Source organism: Grampus griseus (assembly GCF_964374135.1).
Source record: "Grampus griseus genome assembly, chromosome: 14".
Classification (NCBI taxonomy): Eukaryota; Metazoa; Chordata; class Mammalia; order Artiodactyla; family Delphinidae; genus Grampus; species Grampus griseus.
Genome location: NC_139008.1, coordinates 67,476,793 through 67,503,777, shown reverse-complemented (window position 1 = coordinate 67,503,777; position 26,985 = coordinate 67,476,793). Strand labels below are relative to the sequence as shown.

Here is a 26,985-nt window from a genome sequence, read left to right as displayed (position 1 = left end):
TGACAAAAAAGGAGCTCTCTATCTCCACCTACTGCCTATCCCATTACAGGAATGAACACTTCTAACCACCTGCTCCCTGCAGGGAGGTGGGGGATGCTGCCAAAAACAACAGACGGCCAGCAGTTTGGTTTAGCGCCCCTCAGCTATAGTCAAAGACTTGCTCAAGTCTGTTATAACCAAATTACAAGCAGATACATGAAGAATCACAAGACAGCGCTGGATTCCGGGCTGTCTCCCCCTTCCCAGCCGTGTTGCCTGAAGTAGAAAGCTGTGCTCCCAAGTATTCATCACAGCTGAGGGGGAGGAGCCACGCTGGGGAAAGAGCAGCAGGCCCCAGTTCCATGAACTAGTTCTCCCTTCCTCGCAGAGCAAGAGCATGCACAGTTATAGCAGAGGGTACTCGGAACGTTTGTGGCAAAATGGGCTCTCTCAAATTCAGAAAGGTTTTTTCGAGGGCCACTTTAGAATGCTTTCATGCAACCATTTTAATCCCCCTACATAAGATGTCATGTCTCTGAAACAAGATTCTTGGGATTGCTGAAATGATCAACTCTGGCTACTCTTCTGTGTAGAGTGTCTTTCTGCTGTGACCTGACCTTATGAAATAAATAAACTAATTTTAAAAATCCACAATAAACAAACACAAACTCAATAAAAATCACAAGATGTCTGCTTTGAATTGTATTCCTGGTCTGGGCTAACTCTGGGTCTGAGTTTCTTTACCAATTCAGAAGCTGGACTATACAATCTCTAAGGTTCTGTCCAGCTCAGTAATCCTGTTAACGACCTTACCTAGACATCCAGGCCTTTACTTTGCAGAGTGAAGCTGGCTGTCACTGACCATGCCCGGTGACTTTGTTGAGCGCACACGCATACATATGCGTGCCTTCTAGAGGTGTGTAAGACACTGCCTACTGAAAGGAGGCGCACGCTGTCTTCTACTGTGGTCCCTGATACCGAGGGCACCTAAACAGGGCCTTTGTAATATCAAATGCATCAGTAAGTGATAATCTAGCATCTCTTTTAAAATCTTGCAGCAGAAATTAAAGCACACCTAAATAATTGGGAAGACATCTCATGTTTATGGATTAGAAGGCTTAAGATTGTTAAAATGGCAATAGTGCCGAAAGCAATCTCCAGATTCAATACAATTCCTATTAAAACTCCAACAGCCTTTCTTGTAGAAATGGAAAAGCTGATCCTCAAATTCACACAGAATTGCAACAGGCCCCAAATAGCCAAACAATATTGAAAAACAACAACAAAGTTGAGGACTCACATTCTCTGATCTTAAAACTTACTATGAAGCTACAGTGATCAAAATAGTTGTGATACCAGCATAGGACAGACACACAGATCAGTGGAATAGAACAGACAGTCCAGAAATAAACCCATACATCTATGGCCAACCGATTTTTTACAAAAGTGCCAAGTATTCAGTGGGGGACAACAAATGGTGCTGGGGCAACTAGATATCTATATGCAGACAATGAAGTTACACGCACGTCCCCCTGCCCCACCTCACGTCATATACCAAAATTAACTCAATGACCCAAATGTAAAAGCTAAAACTACAAAACTCCTGGAAGAAAACACAGGAGTAAATCTTCATGATCCGGGATTTGCCAACAGATTCTTAAATGTGATACCAAAACACAAGCAACACAAGAAAAAACACAGTAGAACTCACCAAAATTAAAAACTTACTACATCCAAGGGCATTATGAAGAAATGAAAAGACAACTTATAAAATGGGAGAAAATATCTGCAAAGCATTTATCTGGTAAGAGTTTAATATCCAGAACATATAAAGAACTCTTACAATTCAAGAACAAACAACCCAATTCAAAAATGGGCACAGGTCTTGAATAAACACTGCTCAAAAAAATGATACACAGGGCTTCCCTGGTGGCGCAGTGGTTGAGAGTCCGCCTGCCGATGCAGGGGACGCGGGTTCGTGCCTCGGTTCAGGAAGGTCCCACATGCCGTGGAGCGGCTAGGCCCGTGAGCCATGGCCGCTAAGCCTGTGCGTCCGGAGCCTGTGCTCTGCAATGGGAAAGGCCACAACAGTGAGAGGCCCGCGTACCGCAAAAAAAAAAAAAAAAAAAAGATACACAAATGGCCAACAAGCACATGCTAAGATGCTCATCCCCGTTAGTCGTCAGGGAAATGCAAGTCAAAACCACAAGATATCGCTTCACATCCACTAGGATGGCTAGAATTTAAAAAGGACAGACAGTTATCACGTGCTGAGGAGGATGTGGAGAAACTGGAACCCTCCTCATACACTGCTAATGGGAATGTAAAATGGTACAGCTGCTATGGGAAACAGTTTTGGTGGTTCCTCAAAAAGTTAAACATAGCATTCACCTTATGACCCAGCAATTCTATTCCTAGTTATACATATACCCAAGAGAAATAAAACGTATGTTCCCACAAAAACTTGTACACAACTGTTTACAGCACCATTATTCATAATGGCCAAAATGCAGAAACAATCCAACTGTCCATCAACAAATTAATGGGTAGACATTTTTTCATATCTATACAATGGACAATTCAGCCATAAAAAGAAATGAAGTACTGATACATGCTACAACGTGGATGAACCTAAAAAACATGTTAAGCGAAAGAAGCCAGACACAATTATATGAAATATCCAGCACTGGCAAATCCATGGGGATAGAAAGCAGGCTGGCAGTTGCAAGGGGCTGGGAGGAGGGGGCGCATAGGGAATGACTCGTTAATGGGTACAGGGTTTTCTTTTGGTATGACGGAATGTGAAATGTTTTGGAACTTGATATAGGTGGTGGTTGCATAATACTATGAATGTACTGAACGCCACTGAAATGCATACACTTTTTTTTTTTTTTTTTTTTTGCGGTACGTGGGCCTCTCACTGTTGTGGCCTCTCCCATTGCGGAGCACAGGCTCCGGACGCGCAGGCCCAGCGGCCATGGCTCACGGGCCTAGCCACTCCGCGGCATGTGAGATCTTCCTGGACCGGGGCACGAACCCGTATTCCCTGCATCGGCAGGCGGACTCTCAACCACTGCGCCACCAGGGAAGCCCATGAAATGCATACACTTTAAAATGGTTATAACTTTTATGTTCTATACATTTCACCTCAATTAAAAAAAAATCTGCAGATAGGAACACATCTCCCCAGAGCTCTTCCCTGTGTGGCATATAGTCTGTGTGTGTACCAAGTGGCATGTATATCACAGAACTGTCTCCTTTCAGTTCTAGAGCACTGCTAGTCAAACACCACGATGTAAAAGAAACCAACTGATGTGTTAAGGTGGTAAAATTTTGGGTACCTTCCCCCTTTTGATTTTTTTTCTTCAATGCTTGTACAAATAGATTTCCTTCTCTCTCTCTGCTTTTCACATGCCCTGATCAGTCAGACGGAACATACCACATCATACTTTCTCCAAACAAGACGGGAACTTTGTCTGTCCTACTCTATGGCTTGTAAGCTTCTAGCAGTCACTTGGGGTAATGGTCACCTCTGTCACCCAGAAACAAACCTTCCTTTTGCTCCAAGAACTGAAGTTTAGAGGCTTTTCTGGTACCTTTGGCCTTTTCCTTTTTGAATTCACCTTCTTCTGTATCCTCCACATTCCTTATCCTCACTTCGGGGCTGCTGTTTGTGCTTCCTTCTACATGCCTTCTTTCCCATTTCTGTGTTTCCTCATGTTCATGACAAATATTAAGCAACTCTCCTTCTAACCCTGCCTGGAGTTTAAGGCCAATGTCTACCATAACACCCAAAAGGAAAAGCAGAAATAAAAGAAAAGGTAAAAAAAAAATCATCTCAAAATGAATCATGATTCTACTTCAAGGAAAAAAAAAGAAAAGCAACACAAAGGAGGAAACCCCCAGTTTCCATCAAATACTCACCTTTCTTTACTGATATATTCTTTACAACCAAGAATTAATTTTTTAATTCAACCTAGAAAATCCTCTTCTTTATGAAATAAGGTTTCATCAGGTGATAAATTTCACTCACAGAACAAATATTTACCGAGGAACAATTATGTTCCTGACGCTGTAAGAGCAGCCAAAGAGCACATACTCGAATGAACTTTGGAAGACCTGCTGAAGGCAGTATGTTGTTCAAAAACTGCCCGTGCATTTTATAAATCTCTTAAATTTTAAATAAACTTCGGATCAAATTAATGTTAAACGTTAACATATTCATTTTTCCTTGGTCTATTTTAACTTAGACACAGTGAGTTAGGACAGTCCCCTTACTTAGAACATGTCTCACATTCTACTTTAACTCCTTTTTCGCTGTTTTTCTCACACTAGAGTGGAAGCTCATTGACGGGAGAGCGTACATCATGCTCCTCTCCGATTACCTCCTGCCTGGCATGGGCTTTGTTGACTTCATGGCTGAGTAAGCAGCCCTTGAAAGAGTATGGAGCCTAATTCCCACAGGAGGGCTCCGGCACCCCGCTCCCATATCTTCTGTCTTTGCCTCCTTTCATAAATCTGTCTGCTCCAGCCTGGCTGTTCTCCATTTATAAATATATTTCCCTTCTTCAACTGCTACTTCCTTTTAAGAAAAGGCTTTAGTGCCTGCGAGGAAGTTTGGACTTAACCTTAAACCACAATCACAATTGCCAGTTGTCTCCTTGATCTATATTATATACAATCCCTCAGTTTGGTTTTATGTTCACCGATGCTGTTTACTCAAGAATATGATTTCCTTGAGGGCAGAAACACAATCTCTCTGTGAGCCATAACTCTGTCTTCTACATCCCAGGGTCTGAATCATCCTAGGCTCTGAATCATTATATTCCCTATCCCAAACTTTAGAAGCCACTGAGAAATCTAACATAAAATTCTCAAGTGAAAGAATAAAAAGGTATGATTATTACGTAAGGAAGATATAAACTTGAAGGAAAAAAAAAACCTTACGTGTTAACAAATTAGAACTTTGGGAAGAAAAGACCCTCAAGCAAATAATTACATTTCTAGAGTTCTAAGAATTCCATATTCTACACCGACAGCAATGAAAAGATTAAAAAATAAAAGCAGGGCTTCCCTGGTGGCGCAGTGGTTGAGAGTCCACCTGCCGATGCAGGGGACATGGGTTCGTGCCCCAGTCCGGGAAGATCCCACATGTTGCAGAGCGGCTGGGCGCATGAGCCATGGCCGCTGAGCCTGCGCGCCCGGAGCCTGTGCTCCGCAATGGGAGAGGCCACAACAGTGAGAGGCCCGCGTACCGCAAAAACAAAACAAAACAAAACAAAAGAAAAAAATAAAAGCAGACTTCATCATGTGGCAGTTTTAAAACAAGTATTGGCAGTATTAAAAAAAAAAAATGTTGAAAAGGTAGGTAACTTTATTTACTGTCCTCATCAGTAAGAGACTTTTGGAAGATTTATAAGAATTCATAGTAATAATGCATCTTTCAAGTGGCACATACTTAGCAAGTTTTATCATCACTGTAAGGATATAATGGAATTAAGACCAGTCTATTATGGGATATGAGAGAAAAATCTCAGATTCTAGGGAGTAAACTGTTCATATTTTTAGCAAACATGGATAAAGAAAGAACTAAAACCATCTTTCAACATCTTATGTTATACCTAGTAGTTTATTTTTTTAAATGTAGCAAATTTAGCTCCACTTTTATGATGAATAGTTTTGCTCATGTGGCTGAGAGACATGGTTTGGAATAAGAACTGGCAGTTCAGAATCTGTACTTTCCAGTGGTGGGACATACCTGTTCTGATTCTTAAAGCAATGGAATTCCAATGCCCAGATGAGTAAAGAAATTTGGGCTGGAAAGCAACAAAACACACTCAAATCTCTGATCCATCTCTCTGCCTTAATGACCTCTTGTGGCATCTAGCAAACCACTGGTTCTACAGAAACCAGAATGATCCCCCAAGAAATATAGGGAGGAAAGTGCAACTATGAGGAAGGGAGACGTACAAAGAGTTAATTCACGCTACCAACCCAATCTCCTTCTCAAAGACTCTGTCCTCTATGGTAGCGTGCCATGTTCCACCCAACAGCAGCTGCTCATGATAATCAATGTCTGACAGATCAGAGAAAGCCCTTAATGTGTTGCCGAGGGGCAGTTCAACAGATGGCATGGTGACTTACAACCAGAATCATTAATTACACTCTCTCATTAGTCCCAGGGCACAGTGCTGAAAATGCTTCCTCAGTGAAAGATGAGCATTTCAGATAAATGACCGTCTGGTACTGCCTGTCAAACTCCCTTTAGGATTTCTGGTCAGTGTTGATTTCTAAATCTAAGCCATACTATTTTTATAGCCGTTTCCCATCTTCCACTTTCAAGCTGGCTAGGAATATGAAATTTCCACCACTACTACCCATCACAGCTCCTGTAGTCATTGCAGGTAACAACATGGTAAACAGCGTCCATCCTTCGTTTCCCCGCACAAGTCAGGTGACTGTGTTGAAAGGCAAACACAACCATGTCAGCCACAGGGCTAGCTCACTTTTCCCTCCCTCTGTGCCAGAGAATGTGTTTCTTTAAGTACAGGGCTGGGGGAGGGGGACCATCCCCTCCCTCCCCAATCTACTCTGTTTCTTGTAGTAAGCGACTGATTCTCCAACTCAAAACTGTCTTCCCTTCCCAAACCACTGGCTGCAACTCTTCTCCACGTCTCTTTGAGAAAAAGAAGGGCAGACACTCCTGAAAAGGAAGCGTAGCAGCTGGAAGCAAGCCAAAGTTCCCAAATGTCCACACTGCCGGTTCAGTTATCTCAAAGGACTGAGGATAAGCCACCATGTATTTAATTAAGAAGCCAGACAAACGCAAACTAGAGAAACTAGTTCTGAAGGCCCTCTCCAAGGGCACTCAGACAATGTCAGCTCAGGGTAGAAATTAGTTCCTTCTCAACAGTACGAGAACTGGGCTCCATAAACATCACTATGTTTACGTGGAATTTTAGAACAGACTGCAGACAGAGCTTAGAGGCACACTACTTATTGGCCTCAGCAAGGATACAAGTTGGAAATAAATCTCAGTATAACCCAAAAGAAAAAAAATTTCAAGCATTTCCCAAATATTACCAAACAAACATTCTTTGGTTTTGCTGAATGCCTATTCTTCCTGTACCTCAATATACGTTTTGGGCTTTTTTTGGCTGCGTTGGACCTTTGTTGCTGAGTACGGGCTTTCTCTAGTTGTGGCGAGCGGGGGCTACTCTTCGTTGCGGTGCGTGGGCTTCTCATTGCGGTGGCTTCCCTTGTTGCAGAGCACCTGCTCTTAGGTGCGCAAGCTTCGGTAGTTGTGGCTCGCGGGCTCTAGAGTACAGGCTCAGTAGTTTTGGAGCACAGGCTTAGTTGCTCTGCGGCATGTGGTATCTTTCTGGACCAGGGCTCGAACCCGTGTCCCCTGCACTGGCAGGCAGATTCTTAACCACTGCACCACCGGGGAAGCCCTACAGTTGTGTTTTTTTAATATGAGTTCAAACTAAAGCAACAGTAGTACCCTAAATGCTGTTATTTAAGGCTTCATTGTTTGTTTTCTGCATTTCCATTTGTTCTTTCCTGGACATATAAAAACATGACTTTGATTTTTAACTAGGTTCAGATAATTACAATATCTGATAAGGAGCAGCTAAGCCCGTGTGCCACAACTACTGAGCCTGCGCTCTAGAGCCCGCGAGCCACAACTACTGAAGCCCGCGTGCCTAAAGCCTGTGCTCCACAACAAGAGAAGCCACCGCAATGAGAAGTCCGCGCACTACAATGAAGAGTGGCCCCCGCTCGCCGCCAACTAGAGAAAGCCAGCGCGCAGCAATGAAGATGCAACGCAGTCAAAAATAAATAAATTAATTAATTAAAAAAAAATCTGATGGATGTTCTCATCTCATGAATTTTTTTAAAAAGAAAAAAAAACGTGTTATTTAAGGCATAATAAAAACCTCCTAATGTGGGTTGCAGGAAGGGAAACTTGGGAAGTTTGGGTCTGCCTTGCAATGTACTCACTTCTAGTTTTTTCTCCTTTTCTGACAAAACATCTTTCTGGTTCTGGGTGTACTCCACCAACATCCGAGCCAGCTGGCGTCGGTCTTCCAGTTCTGCCGCCAGGCGCCCGTTATATTCGGCTAATAACAGACATGCTTCATCTACTGTTTTTGAAAGACGTTCAGCTGCCTCTTTGTCTAAGTACAAATGAGACCAAAAAAAAAGAGAGACAATATACAATGACACAGGCATAATTGCAAACATTTCTGGGGGAGGTTAGTTTCTCCCCTAACATTCAAGTCCAAGAACAGGCCAGAACCTGTAGACAAACAATGGACTGGCTGACAGAGAAATCCAAAGGTACTCACTCCTGTCAACAAGATGGGACATTTCTGAATTACCTGAAGTGAGGCAATTGTACAAAGAGGGGAATCTGGTAAATGATTTCTAAATGCTTCTACCAAAAAATGAATAAATATAAATATCTATAGCAACAAAAGCTCTACAAATAAACAGAAAGAGTTATTTAAGGTCATTTGTGAAATAATATTTCCCTGCCTCTGAGAATTTCAAAGGTGCTTTCATTCATATTATTTCATTAAATATTCTTTGTATATCCCTCTGAAATACAAAAGCAAGCACTCATTTCTTGGGTGTGGAAACTAAGACTTAACAAAAGTGACAGGTTCAGTAGCAGGTTCTTTGCTGAGGAGCTGAGACTCAAAACCACATCTATAAAATGGACCTATAGGATTCTACTTCTTAAACTATGTAAGCCTTAAACCTATTCTTCTATTTAACAAAATATAGGGTCTGATAAGAAGCTTTCAAATGCGACCCACGCTGAGAAATACTTTATATAAATACACAAAAATAAAAGAAACAGAAGTTTCATAAAACAATACTTTCCTTAGTATGTGCAGGGTGTTCTATCTTCTAACCCATAAAAAAAAAAAAAATGTTGGTCATTATCTACCAGACTGATTTCAGGTCCGATTAATGGGTTGCAACTCATTGTTTGGGGAAAAAACTGTGCAGAAGAATCAAAGAAAGGGTATCCTTGGAAAGAAGGGGTGAACAAGGCTCAACATTAGGAAATAAGAAAAGACAAAGGACTATTTGTATTTCAAAGAAGTGATGTAATTAATTACGTGTGGTTATGGTGAGATTAAAATTTTTAAGCAGGTATACCTCATTTTAAAAAGGCCTTAAAGGATCGAGAGAGATCGGTGCTTTGAAACAAAGCACTAGAGATTCCAGTAGTTCCATGGGACAAACTCAAAGTGAGTTACACAGTGAAACAGATCCAGTGCTTCCTATGAATACAGGTCGACAAGGTGAGAGACCTCAGCACTGTCATACGTTAACCGGGATTTAAGAATTCCAACACAGTTTCTCTGGCAAACAGTCTGCCTGACTTTTAGATGCCTTCTCTACGTGAATACTGGAAGATGGACTGTTGAGGGATTCCAAATTAGGCCTGATGTCAAAGATCAGGTACTTCTATGCTCCTTGGGGGCAGGGAAACAACAGGATGTTCTTGGTGGAGGAGCACTGAGCCAAAGAGAACACAAAGGAAAGAGACATCGTCAGCCGTGGAGGGTGGAGCAGATGGGACACTTACTCTTCTAGACTGGCGGTGAGGCCTGGGACTGAGCTGCTGGGGCGGGTGGGCTGCTTTAGCTTTGTCACTGCTTAGCTATTGTTTGTAATGGTTAATTCAATAAAATGTGTAAGTGCCTGTGGCAGAAAATGGCAAGGAAAACACTAATTTTTGAGATTAAAATAAATAAACAAAACCAATTCTTTTACACTCCAAGAAGTGTACAAAGGAAATAATTCATTCACACAAATAATTACAAACCAGAAAAAGAAGCTGCAATAGTTTTATGAGCTATAGAAGAATATGCAGCCAAAACGTAGCAGCGAGATGCTCACTTCGAAGAACTTACCTGTGGCTGTCCTCACATGCTCTGTCTACCCTCCCAGCCACACAGACGAGGGCTGTGTGCCTCTTTTGGCCAGCCCTTCACTTGCGCGTGGGCATCCCACCCCCTCCTGCTTACTCCAAGACTCAAGTTTCTGGGTCTGTCCCCTGCGTTTCCCCATGCCTCATCAACTTCTCTCCCTCCAGAAGCACCCCACCAGCACACACACACGCTGTTCTATCTTCTGTGTGTCACTCTCTAGCTATTGCTCCACATCCCTGATCCTCTTAAAGCAGAACTTCTCAAGAGAGCTGTCTATCCTCCTGGTACCCACCTCCTCCCCTACTGCTGTCACTAAACTCACTCCAATCAAATTTTACACTCCAAATCTTCCAATTAGCCTCACGAACATGTGGGCTCCTATTGTGTGTCCAACACTGTTCTAGGCTCTGAGTCAAAAGGTAACACAAAGGACAAAAACTCTCTGCCTGCAAGTTTACAATCTCAGGGAGGAAGAGAAATAAGTAATACACTATATTTTAGTTATTCACCAGCTGAAGATAAGAACTCTACAGAAAAATAAGGCAAAGGAGGAAAAATGGGGCATTCAGAGGGAAGAAGGCAATTTTAAATAAGGTAGCCAGGGACTTCCCTGGTGGCGCAGTGGTTAAGAATCCGCCTGCCACGTGGGTTCGTGCTCCGGTCCAGGAAGATCCCACATGCTGCGGAGCGGCTGGGCCCGTGAGCCATGGCCGCTGAGCCTGCGTGTCCGGAGCCTGTGCTCCGCGGCGGGAGAGGCCACAACGGTGAGAGGCCCATGTACCACAAAAAAAAAAAAAAAAAAAAGAATCCGCCTGCCAATGCAGGGGACACGGGTTTGACCCCTGGTCCGGGACGATCCCACATGCCACGGAGCAACTAAGCCCGGGCACGGCAACTACTGAGCCTGAGCTCTAGAGCCTGTGAGCCACAACTACTGAGCCTGCACGCCACAACTACTGAAGCCCGTACACTGCAACTACTGAACCCACCCACTGCAACTACTGAAGCCCGTGTGCTCTAGGGCTCACGTGCCACAACTACTGAGCCCGCATGCTGCAACTACTGAAGACCGCGCGCCTAGAGCCTGAGCTCCGCAACAAGAGAAGCCACCGCAACGGAAGCCCGCACACTACAACGAAGAGTAGCCCCCACTTGCTGCAACTAGAGAAAGCCTGTGCACAGCAACAAAGACCCAATGCAGCCAAAGGAAAAAAAAAGAAAAAAGGTAGCCAGGGTAGGCTTCACTGAGGTGATACAGAAACCAAGGGCTGGAGGTAGTGAGAGAACAAGCCATGTGACTATCTGGGGAAGATCATTCCAGGCAGAGGAAACAGCCAAGTACAAAGGCCTTTGGAGGGGAAAGTGCCTAGCAAGGAACCCATATGACTAGAGTGTTCTGAGCAGAGGGGGGACACGATCCAACTTCCATTTTAGCAGATCACTCTGGTTACTATGTTGACGACAGAAAGATGACTGGGGGACAAGCAGGCAGCAGGGAGAGCAGATAGGAGGGTACTGTGATAATTCAAGTGAAGGTGGTGACTCTCACCAGGTGGCAGCAGTGGAGGTGGTAACAAGGTGTCAGATACAAGTTGTAGCCCAGATCAACAGGAATTATGAGGGGGTCATCTACTGAGATGGAAAAGACCGTGAGAGAAATTTTGGAGGGAAGATGAAAAGTTTGGTTTCGGACAGGTCAAATCTGAAATGTCTTTCGAGCTATCCAAATAGTAACACTGAGCAGGAGGCTGGATATATGGGTCTCAAGTTCAAGGGACAGGTCAACACTAGAGATATAAATTAGGGGATCATTAGCATAAAAATTGTTATTTAAAGTCATCGAACAGAATGAGAGGAACTGTCAGTGAAACTAATTAGGAAAGAGGGCTAATTACTCAAAATTAAGAGGTGAAGGAGAAGGGAAGAAACCAGCAAAGGAGACTGAAAAGACACAATCAGAGAGAGGGGAGGAATGCTAGGAGAATATGCAGTCCCAGCTTCCTCCTGCTGCTCTAACATATCACCACAAACCTGGTGGCTTAAAACAACATAAATGGATTGTCTTAATATTCATTATCATGGCCCCTTCCTCCATCTTCAAAATGCATCTCTCTAACTTCTGCTTCCACAGTCACAGCTCCTCTGACTCTTGCCCTCCTACCTCCCTCTTATAAGGACCGGGCCCACTTGACTAAGCCAGGATAATCTCTCCACCTCAAGATCCTTAACTCAGTCACATCCACAAAGTCCCTTTTCCTATATAAGATAATATATTCACAGGTTCTGAGGATTAGGACATGGACATTTTGGCGGATCATTATTCTGTCTACCACACCAAGTGAGAAAGTATTTTCAGGAAGAAGAAATGATCAACTGGGCCAAATGTTACTGAGATCAAGTTAAGACTGGGCAAAAAATTCACCACTGAATTTCAGCAATATGGAAGTCACCAGCAACACTAATAAGAGCAGAGTCAGTGATGTGGAACCAAAAGAAAACGGGCAGGCGGGCGGGGTACGGGGCACGGATGGAGACAGGTGAGCACTGGCGATCTATATTAGAATGTTTTGCTATAAAGAACAGAGAAATGAGATGGTAGCTGGAGGAAGATATGGGTCAAGAAAAAAATTTTTCCAAATGGGGAAAAAAATACACGTTTTTATGCTATGGAGAATGATCCAGTAAAGGGGAAAAAAAAACTGGAGATGCAGGAGAAAAGGGGAGAATTGTTGGAGCAGTGTTCTTGAGTAGGTGAGAAGGAATAGGTCTAACAGGCAGAGGGGCTGCTTTAGAAAACAGCATGCTCATCCACAGAAATAGGAAGAGAAGTGAGCCAGTGTTTATTTGTTTTGCCCAGCCACATTCAGTTGTGAACGGTGACCGCCAGGAGCTGGGGTGGGGGAAATGAGTTGTTATTTAATGGTATAGAGCTTCAGTTCTGCAAGATGAAGAGAGTTCTTGAAATTGGTTGCACAACGTGAATGTACTTAACACTTCTGAGTGGCACACTTAAGAATGGTTAAGACGGTGAATTTTGTTAGATGTAGTTCACCATAATTAAAAATCAAAATAAATAAATAATTTTTAAAAGCCATATAAATCCTTTAAGACAGTGAAAACAAATGAAATTATATACACTGCTAGTTTTATATTAATTTGCTTCCAATTTTGCAGATTGTGATTCTGACAGTAAGAATAAATGAGGTGGTCCTTATAACAACAACAAAGTTGGATTTAACCAGGAGAAAAGTTGGGGTTTTGCCACGAGACTAGAGTGAAGGGAAAAAAGAGCAAAAGGGACTGAGGGTGTGTGTGAGAGAGTGATTATAAAGACTCTAAGTGTAACAACTCCAAGCTGAGTAATGAAGAAAACGAGGCCATAAGGGGAGTAAAGGCTGGGAAAAGGTGGAAAGATTGACAGACTGTGGCATCAACAGGCTGTTAAATCCAGTGGGTTTAATTGTTGGGGTGAGGGATGGTGGCAGTAGAGAGAGCAAGCCCAAGAGGCCTCCGTGTCGTCTTCTCCAACTAAGCACACTCCTGCCTGAAGGTCTTGCCGGGTACCGCTCCCTCCACCTGGGGGGCACTGCCTTCCCTTAGGTCTCCTCACAGCTTGCTTCTTCATGGGGCCGGGGGGGGGGGGGGGGGGCTCTGATCAAAGCCCATCTCATCAGGAAGACCTCCCTGGGCACTTTTGGAACAGCGCCTCCACCCCCACACCTCTGGCTTTCCTTTCCTTTGGGGCACTTAACCTGTGATGGGATGTGGGTGCGGCCCCTAGAGCAGATGCCACATGGGGTGCCTCAAATGTCTGTTGAGTGAAGGAGTATTTCATGAGTAACCTTGATTTCCTTTAAATGGATATGGAGGAAATGAGTGAAGCAGCCAAGGTAAGGGACTGGAAGGAGAAAATGGTGGCCCTCGGACGAGAGTGGAACAAAAGGTTCGAGCTTTTGTAACGGGAAGAACACAGGCTCTGCAGCCTAGGCTGGCAGAAGCACCTGGCGCAGAGCATACTCTACATGAGTTCGCACTTCACTCCTTCCTCTCAACAGCCCACGCATAAAGCGGGAAAATGCCAACTGCCCCTCCCTGTTTAATTGGGGGTGATCATCAAGAGGGCAAAATGACATGACTAACAATACAAACCTGGAGTTCTTGGCACTGAAGGCACTATCACCTGTGGGGTATGTCAGTGGACAATGTAGAAGTCACAGCACTGAATCACAATTTTTTTTTTTTGGAAAGGGTCATGAGTTTAATGCCTTCCCCCCGTCTGCCCCCCGCACACATAATTTGCACTGTGGTTTCAAAAGACCTTACTTGTACTGAGTACCACAGGCTGTAGCATGCTAGCATTTCTGAAATAATTCCTAGAGTCACTATTCAAGCTCGGACTATTCCAGCAGCTTCTTTGTTCAGCATGTGAGTTATGTTTGCAAATCCCAAGATGACAGAGAACCCAACACCATGTGGAAGGTCTGTATTTGCAGACATAAGCATGTCCTGGGGTTTGATGCATTGGAGATATGTCTCTCTCCCCTCATCTTTCACCCAAACTACCTTCTCACCTGTTATTTTTTCCAAAAGAGAAACATCTTGCACTTCCTGGGGTAAAGAAGCAATTTTCTGTCGGACAGTAGCATCCCCTGATGCAGCATTTTCCAGGTCCTGCAAAGCTTTGATTAGTTCCTCAGTCTGTACAATGAAAACACAAACAACACTATCCATTAAGACATATGGGGATATGGGGTGTAAAGAAACTTAGCTGGAGTTAAACAAGGTGGAGGCAAATTCTAAATATGATCATCCCTGACGTCTAAAAAAATCATTGCTCTTATCCCAGAGTGTATACTGAAGTCAATGATACAAATTCTAAGAGAATGTACATAATTTTTCTAAGTCCATGGTAGAACACAAAAGAAATTCTACATAACTGTGAAAAAGAATTTTTTTAAAGAACATGTTTTTGGCAACTTAAGAAAGTGGAGTCTGGTTCATACTGTTTAGTTTCAAAGGATGCATGATCGCTGGTACAGAATGGCCTCCAGTTTAGAATAAAAGTATACATGTCAAATGCTTAGCAATTTGTGTGTTGACTGATTAAATGAAATGACACTACCAACTTCAATTCTTTCTTGAATTTGCACTACAAAATGAATATCACAAAGATGACATTTTTGATTTGGGCAGTCACTCCCAAAATTAACTGTGTCAAGCTCATTAGTTACAAACAAAGAGGGAAGAAAAGCAAGAAGAGCAAACCAAGAATGCATCTTCTGTAAATATCAGAAAGGGTTTTTTTTAATTGTCAGGAAACACACGGTGCTGACAGGTTAGCTAGTCCATAATGACCCTAAGGCTACCATGTAGATGGTAGTCACGTTATCCTGAAAGTTGGTAATTCAGGCTGTTCTCTTGAAAGTTTTTAAATGCAAAGATATATGGCCTAACACTGCTTTCATTTGACCCCCCGGACTAATTCAACATTTTAACATAACACAGATCAGACATGCTTCCTATTTACACAAGCCTTAAACACTCCCACGTGTAATAAAATAAAGCTGTTTTAGGCAAAATGAGAGGCAGTGCAACTCAGTGAAAAGAGCATGGGCTCTGCAGTCAGTCAGACCCAGATTCAATTAGAACACTGAGCAAGTTACTTAATCTGTCTCCTTGAGCCTCACTTCCTTTGACTGTAAATGAATAACTACATAAACAAACAGCTAAAACCAACCACACAGAGTTCATGAACTAACTTACACAAAGGGTCAAACAATGCAGATACACGGCTAAAAACTCAATAAGTGCTAGCTCCCTGTTTTAATATTTAAATAGGTTATAGTGTAGTAACTTTGCTACTGCTACACAGACTGTCCTTAGAAACTAATATGTTGTTTACTTATAAGAAACAGCCATGCTATTGGAGACAAGCGATGGTAGAGGACTTTTGAATGCCTTTGTAACATTACCCCTTTACAAAAGTCTATTTTTTTAAAGAATAGTTTCAATTTCTAGGAGTGAAAAAACCCAAATCCAAGTACTCTTACAAGTCCATCCCAGATTCAGGGCGTGCAGAGACAAAATCAAGCCTGCTGTCTGGCAAGCTTCATTAGGTGGATCTTGCACCCAGTGCCAAGAGCTGCCCTCTGGTGATTCCATACTATTGGTCACTGGCGCCACCCTGTGGCCAGAATCTTCAACTAGAGGTCACTTCAAGCCACTCTGCCCTACTCTCTGGGGGTCAAGACATACCAAGAGGGGTCCTGCAGAAGGATCTTGGGGAGAGTAGCTTCCAGGGTAGTCGTCATCCTCCTCCTCTTGTATTTGCTGAAAAGTTCGCTTTAGAGATTTCTTCTCCTCTGTTGCTAGAGGAAAGAAAAAAGTGACAAATTTGCATCACCACAGCCTGTACAGGTAAGAGTCAAATGCTATGCACAATGGGTTGCAAGTAAGAAAGGGTAGAAGGGGTGTACACTTCCAGAGATGGCTTAACATTAACCTTTAAGCCACTTATTTTCAATTGGTGGTCATTCTCTACATTACTGAAAAGAGTCAAAATGGCCTCAGTCTGTCATCTCAGATTGACTCACTGGAAAAATACTACTGAAAAAAAGCATCTAAAAGTGAAATTTACCAAACTAACACATTTCATTAAAAACGTCATTATCTTAAAAAAAAAAAAAAGTTAACAGGAGAAGTAAAAAGGTAAGAAACCTCATCAGAAAATGTAACGTGTAATGAAGCAAGCTGTTGTGTGCAAGGGTCTGTAGGGAATATACCGTGTACAAAATGAGATACTTTACGCTTTCCAGGGTCACTTCAGAAAATAAGTAGTAGAGAGACCCAGCAATAAAACTGTGTCAAAAGCTCTAAAAACAAACATCCTTTAAACTATCCCTTTAAGAACAAAACAAACCTAGTTATACCTTAAAATTTAAAATAACCATTCCTGAGCATTATGACATATTACTGAGAGAAATTACATAAGTCACCATTTTAAAATTAACCACTTCTGAGGCTAGCAGGTTACATTTTTTTATTATCCGTACCACGTGCTTTTAAATTGTTACGACAGATGTGTTAACTCCAAAATCATTCCTTTTGCATTAAATTGGACAATACAAAATAAATGCCAAACAACTGAGGGACATAAATCTAAATGAGAAATTCAGGTTTGGAAAGTAAAGAAACTATTGGATGCCTAACATGTGCCAGGCACTGCAATAGCTTCTTTACATTTGATCCCTCCAACAATTCTAAGATGTACAATAGTATCTCCACTTTAGAGATGAGAAAATGAAGACCCAGAGAGGCTAAATAACTCATGTAATGGTATGATTTCAAAATCTGCGCTCTTTCCACTGAATTCAACTTACTTAGCATCACACAATTTCCACCTCATCTGTCAAATGAGGGTCACCATGCACCTGCCTCAGAACTCTGTGAGATATAAACAGAATCATGTACACTTCCTGCTTGATTCAACATTTTCTTCTGGAACCCAGGATGTAGTTCCTGTTCTCTACCTTACATATTAACTGACCAGGCTATGTTTGACGTGAAAGTCAAGTCAATATTGTGGATTTTATTTTTTCTTAATGTTTTTGTTTGTTCTACTAACGAAGAGGAACAGCAGCATTTGCATTACCGGCAGTCCTGTCTTTGCACTGTTCTATTATGCACAGATTTATTACCACAGTTTGGTTAAATGACACTATTCCCCCAACAACAGAGTTCAAATTTCAGTTACCATGGCATATTTACTCTGTGTAATTGCATAAACAACAAACCCTCGCTGCTAACTTTAGTCCACAAATCATCACATAAATAATAGAAATGCATCATGATTAGTGACTGCATCACTTCTCCCAAGGTCAGTAATTGGTTACTGCACCTCCGTTATTCAGTTCACACACAGACAACAAAGTGTTTAGTTGTGTTGTTAGTCTCCCAGTGACAAAATCCACGTGACATTTTATAAAAATAAATAATCAAAACAGGGAACTGACTGACAAAGATGAAAGAGCAGCAAAGAAACTAAGACGAAAGTTAACGCTGGAAATGAAGTTTGCGTGGAACACAAATGGGGCTGTAGAAGAAACAGCTGGCTGTGGGGATGCCGGCACTGCCGTGCTCTTCTGGAGACGCTGGATTCGCAGCCAGAGGAATTTAGTGAAGGTCAACTCATCAACATAACTGAAGAATGTGGCTGTGATGAAAAGGATGACAATGTCCCAGAGGAAGTGATGCTGACAAAAAACTTCACTTTAAAGGAACTCTGATACACTTCACAACACTGAAAGCACAAAGGATAGAATGTTGGAAGCTGATCCACATTTAGGAAGGAGTATGACAAAGATGGAAAAGATGCAACAAGCTTTGTTCAAACCGCTCTTAGTAAGTTTGTTACACAGAAATAAACACTTTAACTCACAGTGTTTCTAATTTATGTTACAGCGTGCTAAATAAGTCTTAATTTTACTATTTTTTTGTTTTCCTATACAATTGTAATCAACAGTGAGTTTTTAATTCTTCGATAAAAAATTTTAAGTCACAGAATAATTGTAATTTTTCCCATTGATTATTAAGATCACTCTGTACGGTTTCAGCTTGAATGGTCATTTTTACAGTCCTGCACTCCTATGCAAAGCAAGGATGGCTGTTATTTTTCAAACAGAAAATCTATAGGGATATAATCTGCATATGAAATATCTAACAGTACTTTGCACACAGTGGCTGCCTAATTAATGTGTAGTGTGTGGTATGACTTGTGTAAACATTTAGCCATTACAGCATCAAAGTGGCCATGTTTGATGAGTAGCCACTAGAGAATGTAAGCATAAGAGCAAAAAAAAAAATTTACAGTATTGTTCTGTTCACTTCCAAACACCTAGAAGAATGCTCAATAAATAATTGTTAAACACTAAAGAAGGTAGAAAAAAATATAAAACTTGAATCCTTCAGTTTTCCAACTCTCATCCAGAAATTATTATATATAAAAACCACACATCACTGAACATCTCAGGACACTCAGAATCACTGAATTTTGGCACTGGAAGGCCTTAGGCAGACCTATGTATTTGCTTTCCCCACTGCTCCCCACCTCATTTTTCATGAGAATATCAAGGCCCACCGGCTGTGGTGTGTCCAAAGCCAGAGAGCTCATTAGTCTAAGTCTGGGTCCTACAGCAAAAAGCTTCTGTCTCCTAATCTGGAGTTCTTTTTACCACTTCATGCTGCCACTCACTTCTAGCAATGCAAAACCAAAATCAAACTGATGACAATTTTAGGGCCATTTCTGTCCTTCGCCATCCTGATGGAAGAGGGTATAACAGGAGGTAACCGTTATCATCCTACTTTTCCAGTTCTCTCGTATCTCCACTAGAGGACCTACTGGAAATAAATTATTCATCATTTCCCCCACAAGGCTCCTTTCCTGAGCTAACTACTACCATTATGAACACTGCCACTGGCCCCATCTTCCAGGTACAATGCCTTGGAGAACAGTGGAATCTTTCCCAAAGTCCCAACTTCTGGCAGATTCCACAATTGTGAGGAATTCTTCCTTACATCCTCTTTCTGCTCCTTCCCAAAGCCTCTTATCAGCCACCTGTCCTTTCGCAAGCCTTGTCCAGACCGCTGTCCTATCTGGGCTCTCTGCCTCTTCTAGTCACTCTTGCAACTTAGACTATACCATCTTCCTAGAGCTGAGCTCTCACCCCATCATGCCTCTACTCAAAACCCTGAAAAGGCCACCTAAGTTCAAAGTCTCCTTGGTGATGGTAACGGCAGAACCACACTGAGCACTCCCTTCAGACTGTCATCCTCTCCCTCCAGCCCCCACAGCATCGGGGCCTCTCTTTGAAAGCGCTGGGCCCTTGCCACTTTCGTGGCAACTGGCAGGCACAGGCCTTACCTCTCTGATCGAAACAGCAAGTGTCTTATTCCTTTACATCGCTATTATACCCAGGAAAGTGTCAACACACCTGAGTCTGAAACTTCTTGAAGGCAGAGGAAACATAGCGACTGCAAGGTCCTAGTGCTGTGCCGGAAATGACTATCCCTGCTTCCCTTTACACAAACCAGACTCTCCCCTGCTCATGTGTACAGAATTAGCAGCGAGAAGGCCCAGAATTCTCAATCAAGTCGGACAACCATTAAAATGACCCGGGGGGCTTCCCTGGTGGCGCAGTGGTTGAGAGTCTGCCTGCCGATGCAGGGGACACGGGTTCGTGCCCCGGTCCGGGAAGATCCCACATGCCGCGGAGCGGCTGGGCCCGTGAGCCATGGCCGCTGAGCCTGCGCGTCCGGAGCCTGTTCTCCACAACGGGAGAGGCCACAACAGTGAGAGGCCCGCGTACAGCAAAAAAAACAAAAAAAACAAACAAACAAAAAAAAATGACCCGGGAAATCTGCCAGTCCTGTTCCTGTGTCTGAACTTCACATCAGGTACTTTCCACTATCAATTCGGCTCTGACCACAGGTGTTACACTCACTCCTTTTTTCACTTCCTCAACCACTCTGTTTATAGGCAGGGCAAACACTACAGGGACCGAAAACCTTCTGTCCTTATTGCACACCTTCTGTTCTATCCTTCAACACATCCCTGTGTCTTCACTGGGCCTTGTACTAGCTAACCTTCAAGTAATCTGGTTACTTAAGGGTTTATGGTATGCCTCTTAGAGACCTGTGATAGAATTTCAGACACTATGGCAGACTGTGAAACTAATTTTAAGGCAAAAAGGTAGCCTGAAGGATCCCAAATCACATTACAAAATGCAGTCATCTATCCGTAAAGCTGGATCTTCTAAATAATCCACTTGAAATTTCTAGGATTGAAAAAAGAAAATAAGGAAACTCCCCCCACAGATTTTATATTACTTTTTTTTATAACATCTTTATTGGAGTATAATTGCTTTACAATGGTGTGTTAGTTTCTGCTTTATAACAAAATGAATCAGCCATACATATACATATATCCCCATATCCCCTCCCTCTTGTTTCTCCCTCCCACCCTCCTTATCCCACCCCTCTAGGTGGTCACAAAGCACCGAGCTGATCTCCCTGTGCTGTGCAGCTGCTTCCCACTAGCTATCTATTTTACATTTGGTAGTATATATAAGTCCACGCCACTCTCTCACTTCGTCCTAGCTTACCCTCCCCCTTCCCTGTGTCCTCAAGTCCATTCTCTATGTCTGCGTCTTTATTCCTGTCCTGCCCCTAGGTTCTTCAAAAACTTTTTTTTTTTTAAGATTCCATATATATGTGTTAGCATGCGGTATTTGTTTTTCTCCTCCTGACTTATTTCACTCTGTATAAGTCTCTAGGTCCATCCACCTCACTACAAATAACTCAGTTTCGGGCTTCCCTAGTGGCGCAGTGGTTGAGAGTCTGCCTGCCAATGCAGGGGACACGGGTTCGAGCCCTGGTCTGGGAAGACCCCACATGCCGCAGAGAAACTAGGCCCGTGAGCCACAATTACTGAGCCTGCGCGTCTGGAGCCTGTGCTCTGCAACAAGAGAGGCCGAGACAGTGAGAGGCCCGCGCGCCACGATGAAGAGTGGTCCCTGCTTGCTGCAGCTAGAGAAAGCCTTAGCACAGAAACGAAGACACAACACAGTCAAAAATAAATAAATTAATTAAAAAAAAAAAAAGAAAATCTTAAAAAAAACAACAACAACTCAGTTTCATTTCTTTTTATGGCTGAGTAATATTCCATTGTATATATGTGCCACATCTTCTTTTATCCATTCATCTGTTGATGGACACTTAGGTGCTTCCATGTCCTGGCTATTGTCAACAGAGCTGCAAGGAACATTGTGGTACATGACTCTTTTTGAATTATGGTTTTCTCAGGGTATATGCCCAGCAGTGGGATTGCTGGATCATATGGTAGTTCTATTTTTAGTTTTTTAAGGAACCTCCACACTGTTCTCCATAGTGGCTGTATCAATTTACATTCCCACCAACAGTGCAAGAGGGTTCCCTTTTCTCCACACCCTCTCCAGCATTTATTGTTTGTAGATTTTTTGATGATGGCCATTCTGACCAGTGTGAGGTGATACCGCATTGTAGTTTTGATCTGCATTTCTCTAATGATTAGTGATGTTGAGCATCTTTTCATGTGTTTGTTGGCAATCTGTATATCTTCTTTGGAGAAATGTCTGTTTAGGTCTTCTGCCCATTTTTGGATTGGGTTGTTTGTTTTTTTGATATTGAGCTGCTTGTAAATTTTGGAGATTAATCCTTTTATCAGTTGCTTCATTTGCAAATATTTTCTCCCATTCTGAGGTTGTCTTTTCATCTTGTTTATGTTTTCCTTTGCTGTGCAAAAGCTTTTAAGTTTCATTAGCTCCCATTTGTTTACTTTTGTTTTTATTTCCATTTCTATATTACTTTTATAATGAAAAAAGAATCAGGAAATACTGTTTCCAAGAGCTCCCTCATTCTTTGTCCCCTCCCTGCAAAATAAGGGAGTTTTCTTTAAAAAGCACATTTACCTTTACTTGTAGAGAGAAAAAGATATGCAACAAAGGGCTGACACTTGAGGCACAGTTCTGAAAGCACTCTACCCATATCATCTCACTGAACTGAATGGCCAGGTCCAGACCTGAACCTGGTAAGCTGAGCCTAGAGCTTGTGCTCTTAACCACCATGCTCGCCAGCCTTGCACAAAATCTGGGGGACTGAACATACTAACATGACTCCTCCTACTTTTGCTATTGGTTTGTATTTAGAAACTCAGAATATTAGATATTAGAACTGGGAGGGGGTACCAAATAGAAGTCATATGATCACATTAATAACATCTTACCTTCATTATCTCAAGTAATCCTCACACAATCCTATGAGGTATTATTACTAGCCATAATAATAGCCATACTGTACAGTGAGAACCTGAGGCTCAGAGAGGTCAAATCCATGCCCAAGGTCACACAGCTTGGAAATGACAGAGCTGGGATTCATACTCTGGAAGTCTGATTTCAAACCGTTGCTCTGAATAGCTAAACTAACTATACTAAGGTCCAGGAAAGTTGTGTGACCTACTCATGAATTCATACCCTCATTCAAGTCTACTGAATCCATGTGCTTTCAAGGAAAAATTATGGTGTGAAGAACATAGGCTTTTAAGTTATATAGACCTGGGTTTGAATTCTCTACTTATCAATTATATCTACTTGGACAAAATTACTGTACCCTTGCGAGTCTTAATATCTTCATCTGAAATACGAAAATAATACCTAGTACATAGAGTAGTTGTAAGGATCTAAAATAAATTAACATGAAAAGCAGCCAGCAGAGGGGCTGGTGCTGAATAGGTGCTCAATAAATGCTATTTCCTTTGTATCTACCTTTCCTTTCTAAAGCCTGCAACTATAGGATACCGTGTGATTTACGTGGGACTGAAGTAAATAATGAAGTTCCACTCAGTCAAGCAACAGCATGAGTATTCCCAAGAATACAGAGACAACTTTAGAATCACTGGGTCTTGTACCTGGGATTGAAAAAACAAAGAAAAAACCCCACAGATTTTAAATTACAGGTACACAAACTCAAGAAAACTCCAGTTCTAAAACAAAATTCCTAAACTCACACATTCTCCAACATTAGAAATGTCAGCTCCACAGGAAATTTTTTATTCCAAAAGTAAACTCTGTAAAGTTGTCTGAAGACAAAGAATTAGCCTTGAATTAAGGTTGTAATATAAAAGGACTACTTAAATTTGGAAATAAGCTTCTGGAAAACTCATCAATATTTTGAAAGGATTGTGAAAAATATTCTGATAACTCAGGTCCAAAAAAGACAGTGAGAAGACAGAGTGAGTTAGTTGAGACAAACACATTGGAACCTTTTGATATGTGTTTTCATCTTTACAAACTAGAGAAAGAGAAATTATCTTTATATCAGCATTATCCTCTACATAAGAGGAATACTGCCTCTATTGCTGTTAATGTCTAGACACTCAAAAAAAAAAAAAAATCAGAAACCCAATGGAGCTATTTTCAAATCTAGCACTGCCACAAATTCCCCAATTTGTCTGACTGCTCCCTGAGGGCAAAACTATTTCTCACTCCTCTCTTGCTCTTTCCTATACTGTCTAGCATAGCTGTTTACTCAAAGCATATGTGTGGCAAATGCTTGTTTAATTGAAATTCAACACTTAGCTTCAAACATCATCTTTCAGAGCTCTCCTACTTGCCCAAAGGTGTTTTTAAAAAATCAGCACTGTTTACCAATGGACTTCAAGTCAGAGGAGAGCAAAGAATGCTGGATAATTCCCCAACACTGTGTAGAATACTTCCAAAGGACACAACACGAACACTGCCAGAATCCAATCCAATCCCGAAATTGTTTTCTATCAATTCCAAGTAAAACAGCAATGACCTGCAGACTGAAAGCACTTATGTCATTCTTAGAAAGCCTCTAACCTCTAGTTTCACAGGAAAGTTACTCCACCTTAAAACGCATATAAACTCAGACCTGGAAGAGATCATGAAAGGTATACAATAAAAAGAGTTGCTGAATGAATGATATTATCACATATGCTAATTGTGGTTAAGTTCTATTGCAGAGGCATGTACAAAGTCCCAGAGGAAGATGGAGGAAATTGGTTACATGTGCCCAGACAAGCTAGCAAAGATGTCAGAATGTGAGTAGCATTCTTAAAGAATAAGTTCACCACACAAAAGGGGCAGAAGGACATTTTAGGCAGAGGTAACAGCAGATGCAAAGGAAGGGGTACCAACAGAGCATCCAGAGGGGAAATTGCTAGGTATGGCCAAAGAATATGGTATATGTGAGAAAATGGGAGAAGAATCTGGAAAAGTAGAGTAGTTCACATTATAAAGGGTCCTAAATACTATGTTAGTATTTGGACTTGATCTTCCAGGCAATGAGCATGTGTACAGTCAGATCAGATCTGTAGCTTAGAAACATGTCATGCCAGCTAGAATTAAGCCACAACTAACTGGAAGCCAAAGAATCAAATAACGTTTGATCTTACTCCTCTTTAAAAGAAAAAAATAACATAGCTTTTAAGAAGGACTTGGTAAAATTCACACACATACATGAACACACTACCTCAGAATATTCTGGGTTCAATAAGGACCAAAACCAATTTTAGACAGCAGCTGACAGCCATCAAAAGTATGTCCCCAAACCACATCAATATTTAATGAAACCAAGTTCCATAAGGGCTGAAGGACTTATCCAAGATCCTATAACAGTTAGCGGCAAGGCTCGGACAAAATCCTAGCCCAGGGTACTTCCTAGTTCGCTATAACTCTGAACAATTTTGTTGTTCCTTTCCCTTGTGCAAGGAAAGTCTCTGAAAGGCATAAGCGTGCCAAGGAGAATACAGATCAAAAGGTAGGATATGAGATGATGAATAGCATGAATACTAGAACCAGGCTTACACACTGCAAGCACTACATAAATTCTCACCATCGTTTATGATCATCTCTCTCTGAAGAATCATATAATCGCTGGTGGTTCACAGCAACCCCCACTGCAGCTTTTCATATGTGATTCGAAAGTAGGCAAAGACCAAGAGCTGTAAACATGTGGTGATGTTTCTACCTTTGGGGGGAGGGCTCTTGGAGTCCTCCATAGACAGCTTCAGCTGCTGTATGAACTCGCCGCCATACACACTTCTTTCTTGCCAGATGTTCAGCAATCTTTCTAAAGGTTTTTTACAGCCTTCATCTGCCTCTCTGCCCAGAAAAGACGAAAAGATATATATAAGCTTAAGATTTTTTGCTTTTAATTAGGACAGATTTACTTTAAAAAAAAAAAAAAACAACCAACAACTGACTAAATGATTTACATATTTAAAAACAGAAGGAAGAGTAAGGTACATACTGTACTTAATGGATATTCAAAACTTGACCAGAAACTACATTCTTCCTGTGGTGTGTAGGGAAGAGAGAGGGATTATGTTACAAAATTAATCTGTGTCTTTTATCCTCTTTGAAAGATGGGGGTAAATAGGGCAAAAAGCCAAAGGCTGATATTTACTGACAGAGAATTATCAAAAATCAATCATATCAATTGTGACGGCTTGCTTTTCACAAGGCATTAACTGAAATCTAGTGCCAGATATGCTGCTGGAAATTAAAGCAGGCCAAAATGTTTAAGGACAGGAAAACAATGATTAAAACCAAATGTTTAAAGTGGGGAAGAAATTCATAACAACTCATCAATGCTAACACACCAACACCTCTAATATGTATAAATACAATCATACACACATACATGTCAAGACTCTCAACTTTAAACTACTTCATAATTATTTTAATTCCAGGCTAGGTCTGTATTCCAGATTCACACAAAGATGTCTAGCAGATAATCTTAGAACACACCGAGCATAGTACAGTCCTTTGTAATTTATATCTGAATGAAAGAAGCTAGTTTTTTTCCTGACGTATTACTCTCTTAAAACATATCACTCTCTTATTTTTCAGTGAGATGACCATAACTCGCACTCAGGGTGAAGCAGTTGTTTACCATAAAGTGTCAGACGGCAAGTGGAAGCATGCGGAAGACTTTCCGAAAGGAAAACAAATTCCCTCACCATGTACTGTGTTACTATGAATTGTTCTGTTCTGTGAGACTGTCTAGATGTCAATGACCTTACACTGAGGAACTATAAACAAGAAGGGTTACCCTGACATCTTAGTATCTAAGTCAATATCTTTAGTAGGAACCTCAAGAAGAAACCATATAAAATTCAACTCAGATGGAATTTCATCCACCCCCAGCCCTAACAGCACTTTTCTAAAACTTATATTAACACTCAAGATGAGCTGAGTTTTCGGCCTAAGCTGGTCAGATTATATTACTTATGAATTATTAGCGGCAAATTTCACTAAATTGGGGGTTAAAGTACTAACTAAATCAGGATACATACAAACTAATTATTAATTATTGGTAAAGCTTTTTTTTTTTAAGTCAGAGGTCAGGGTGAGGGGGAAAAGGGGGAAAATATTTCCACTGATATTTATAAAACTTAAAGATATGACCTTGATATTTATAATAAAAACATCTCTAC

General features: G+C 41.6%; 1 protein-coding gene across 1 annotated transcript in view; it reads right to left on the bottom strand.

Moving 5' to 3' along the window:
- RPRD1B (regulation of nuclear pre-mRNA domain containing 1B) overlaps window positions 1-26,985 on the bottom strand; it is a 55,933-nt gene that overhangs the window by 16,853 nt on the left and 12,095 nt on the right. Inside the window, exons 3-6 of the mRNA XM_082671145.1 lie at window positions 25,515-25,648; window positions 16,188-16,300; window positions 14,504-14,630; window positions 7,984-8,159 (exon numbers count right to left, since the gene is read on the bottom strand). Coding sequence (XP_082527271.1) covers window positions 7,984-8,159; window positions 14,504-14,630; window positions 16,188-16,300; window positions 25,515-25,648 — 550 coding nt within the window. The remainder of the gene's footprint in view (window positions 1-7,983; window positions 8,160-14,503; window positions 14,631-16,187; window positions 16,301-25,514; window positions 25,649-26,985) is intronic.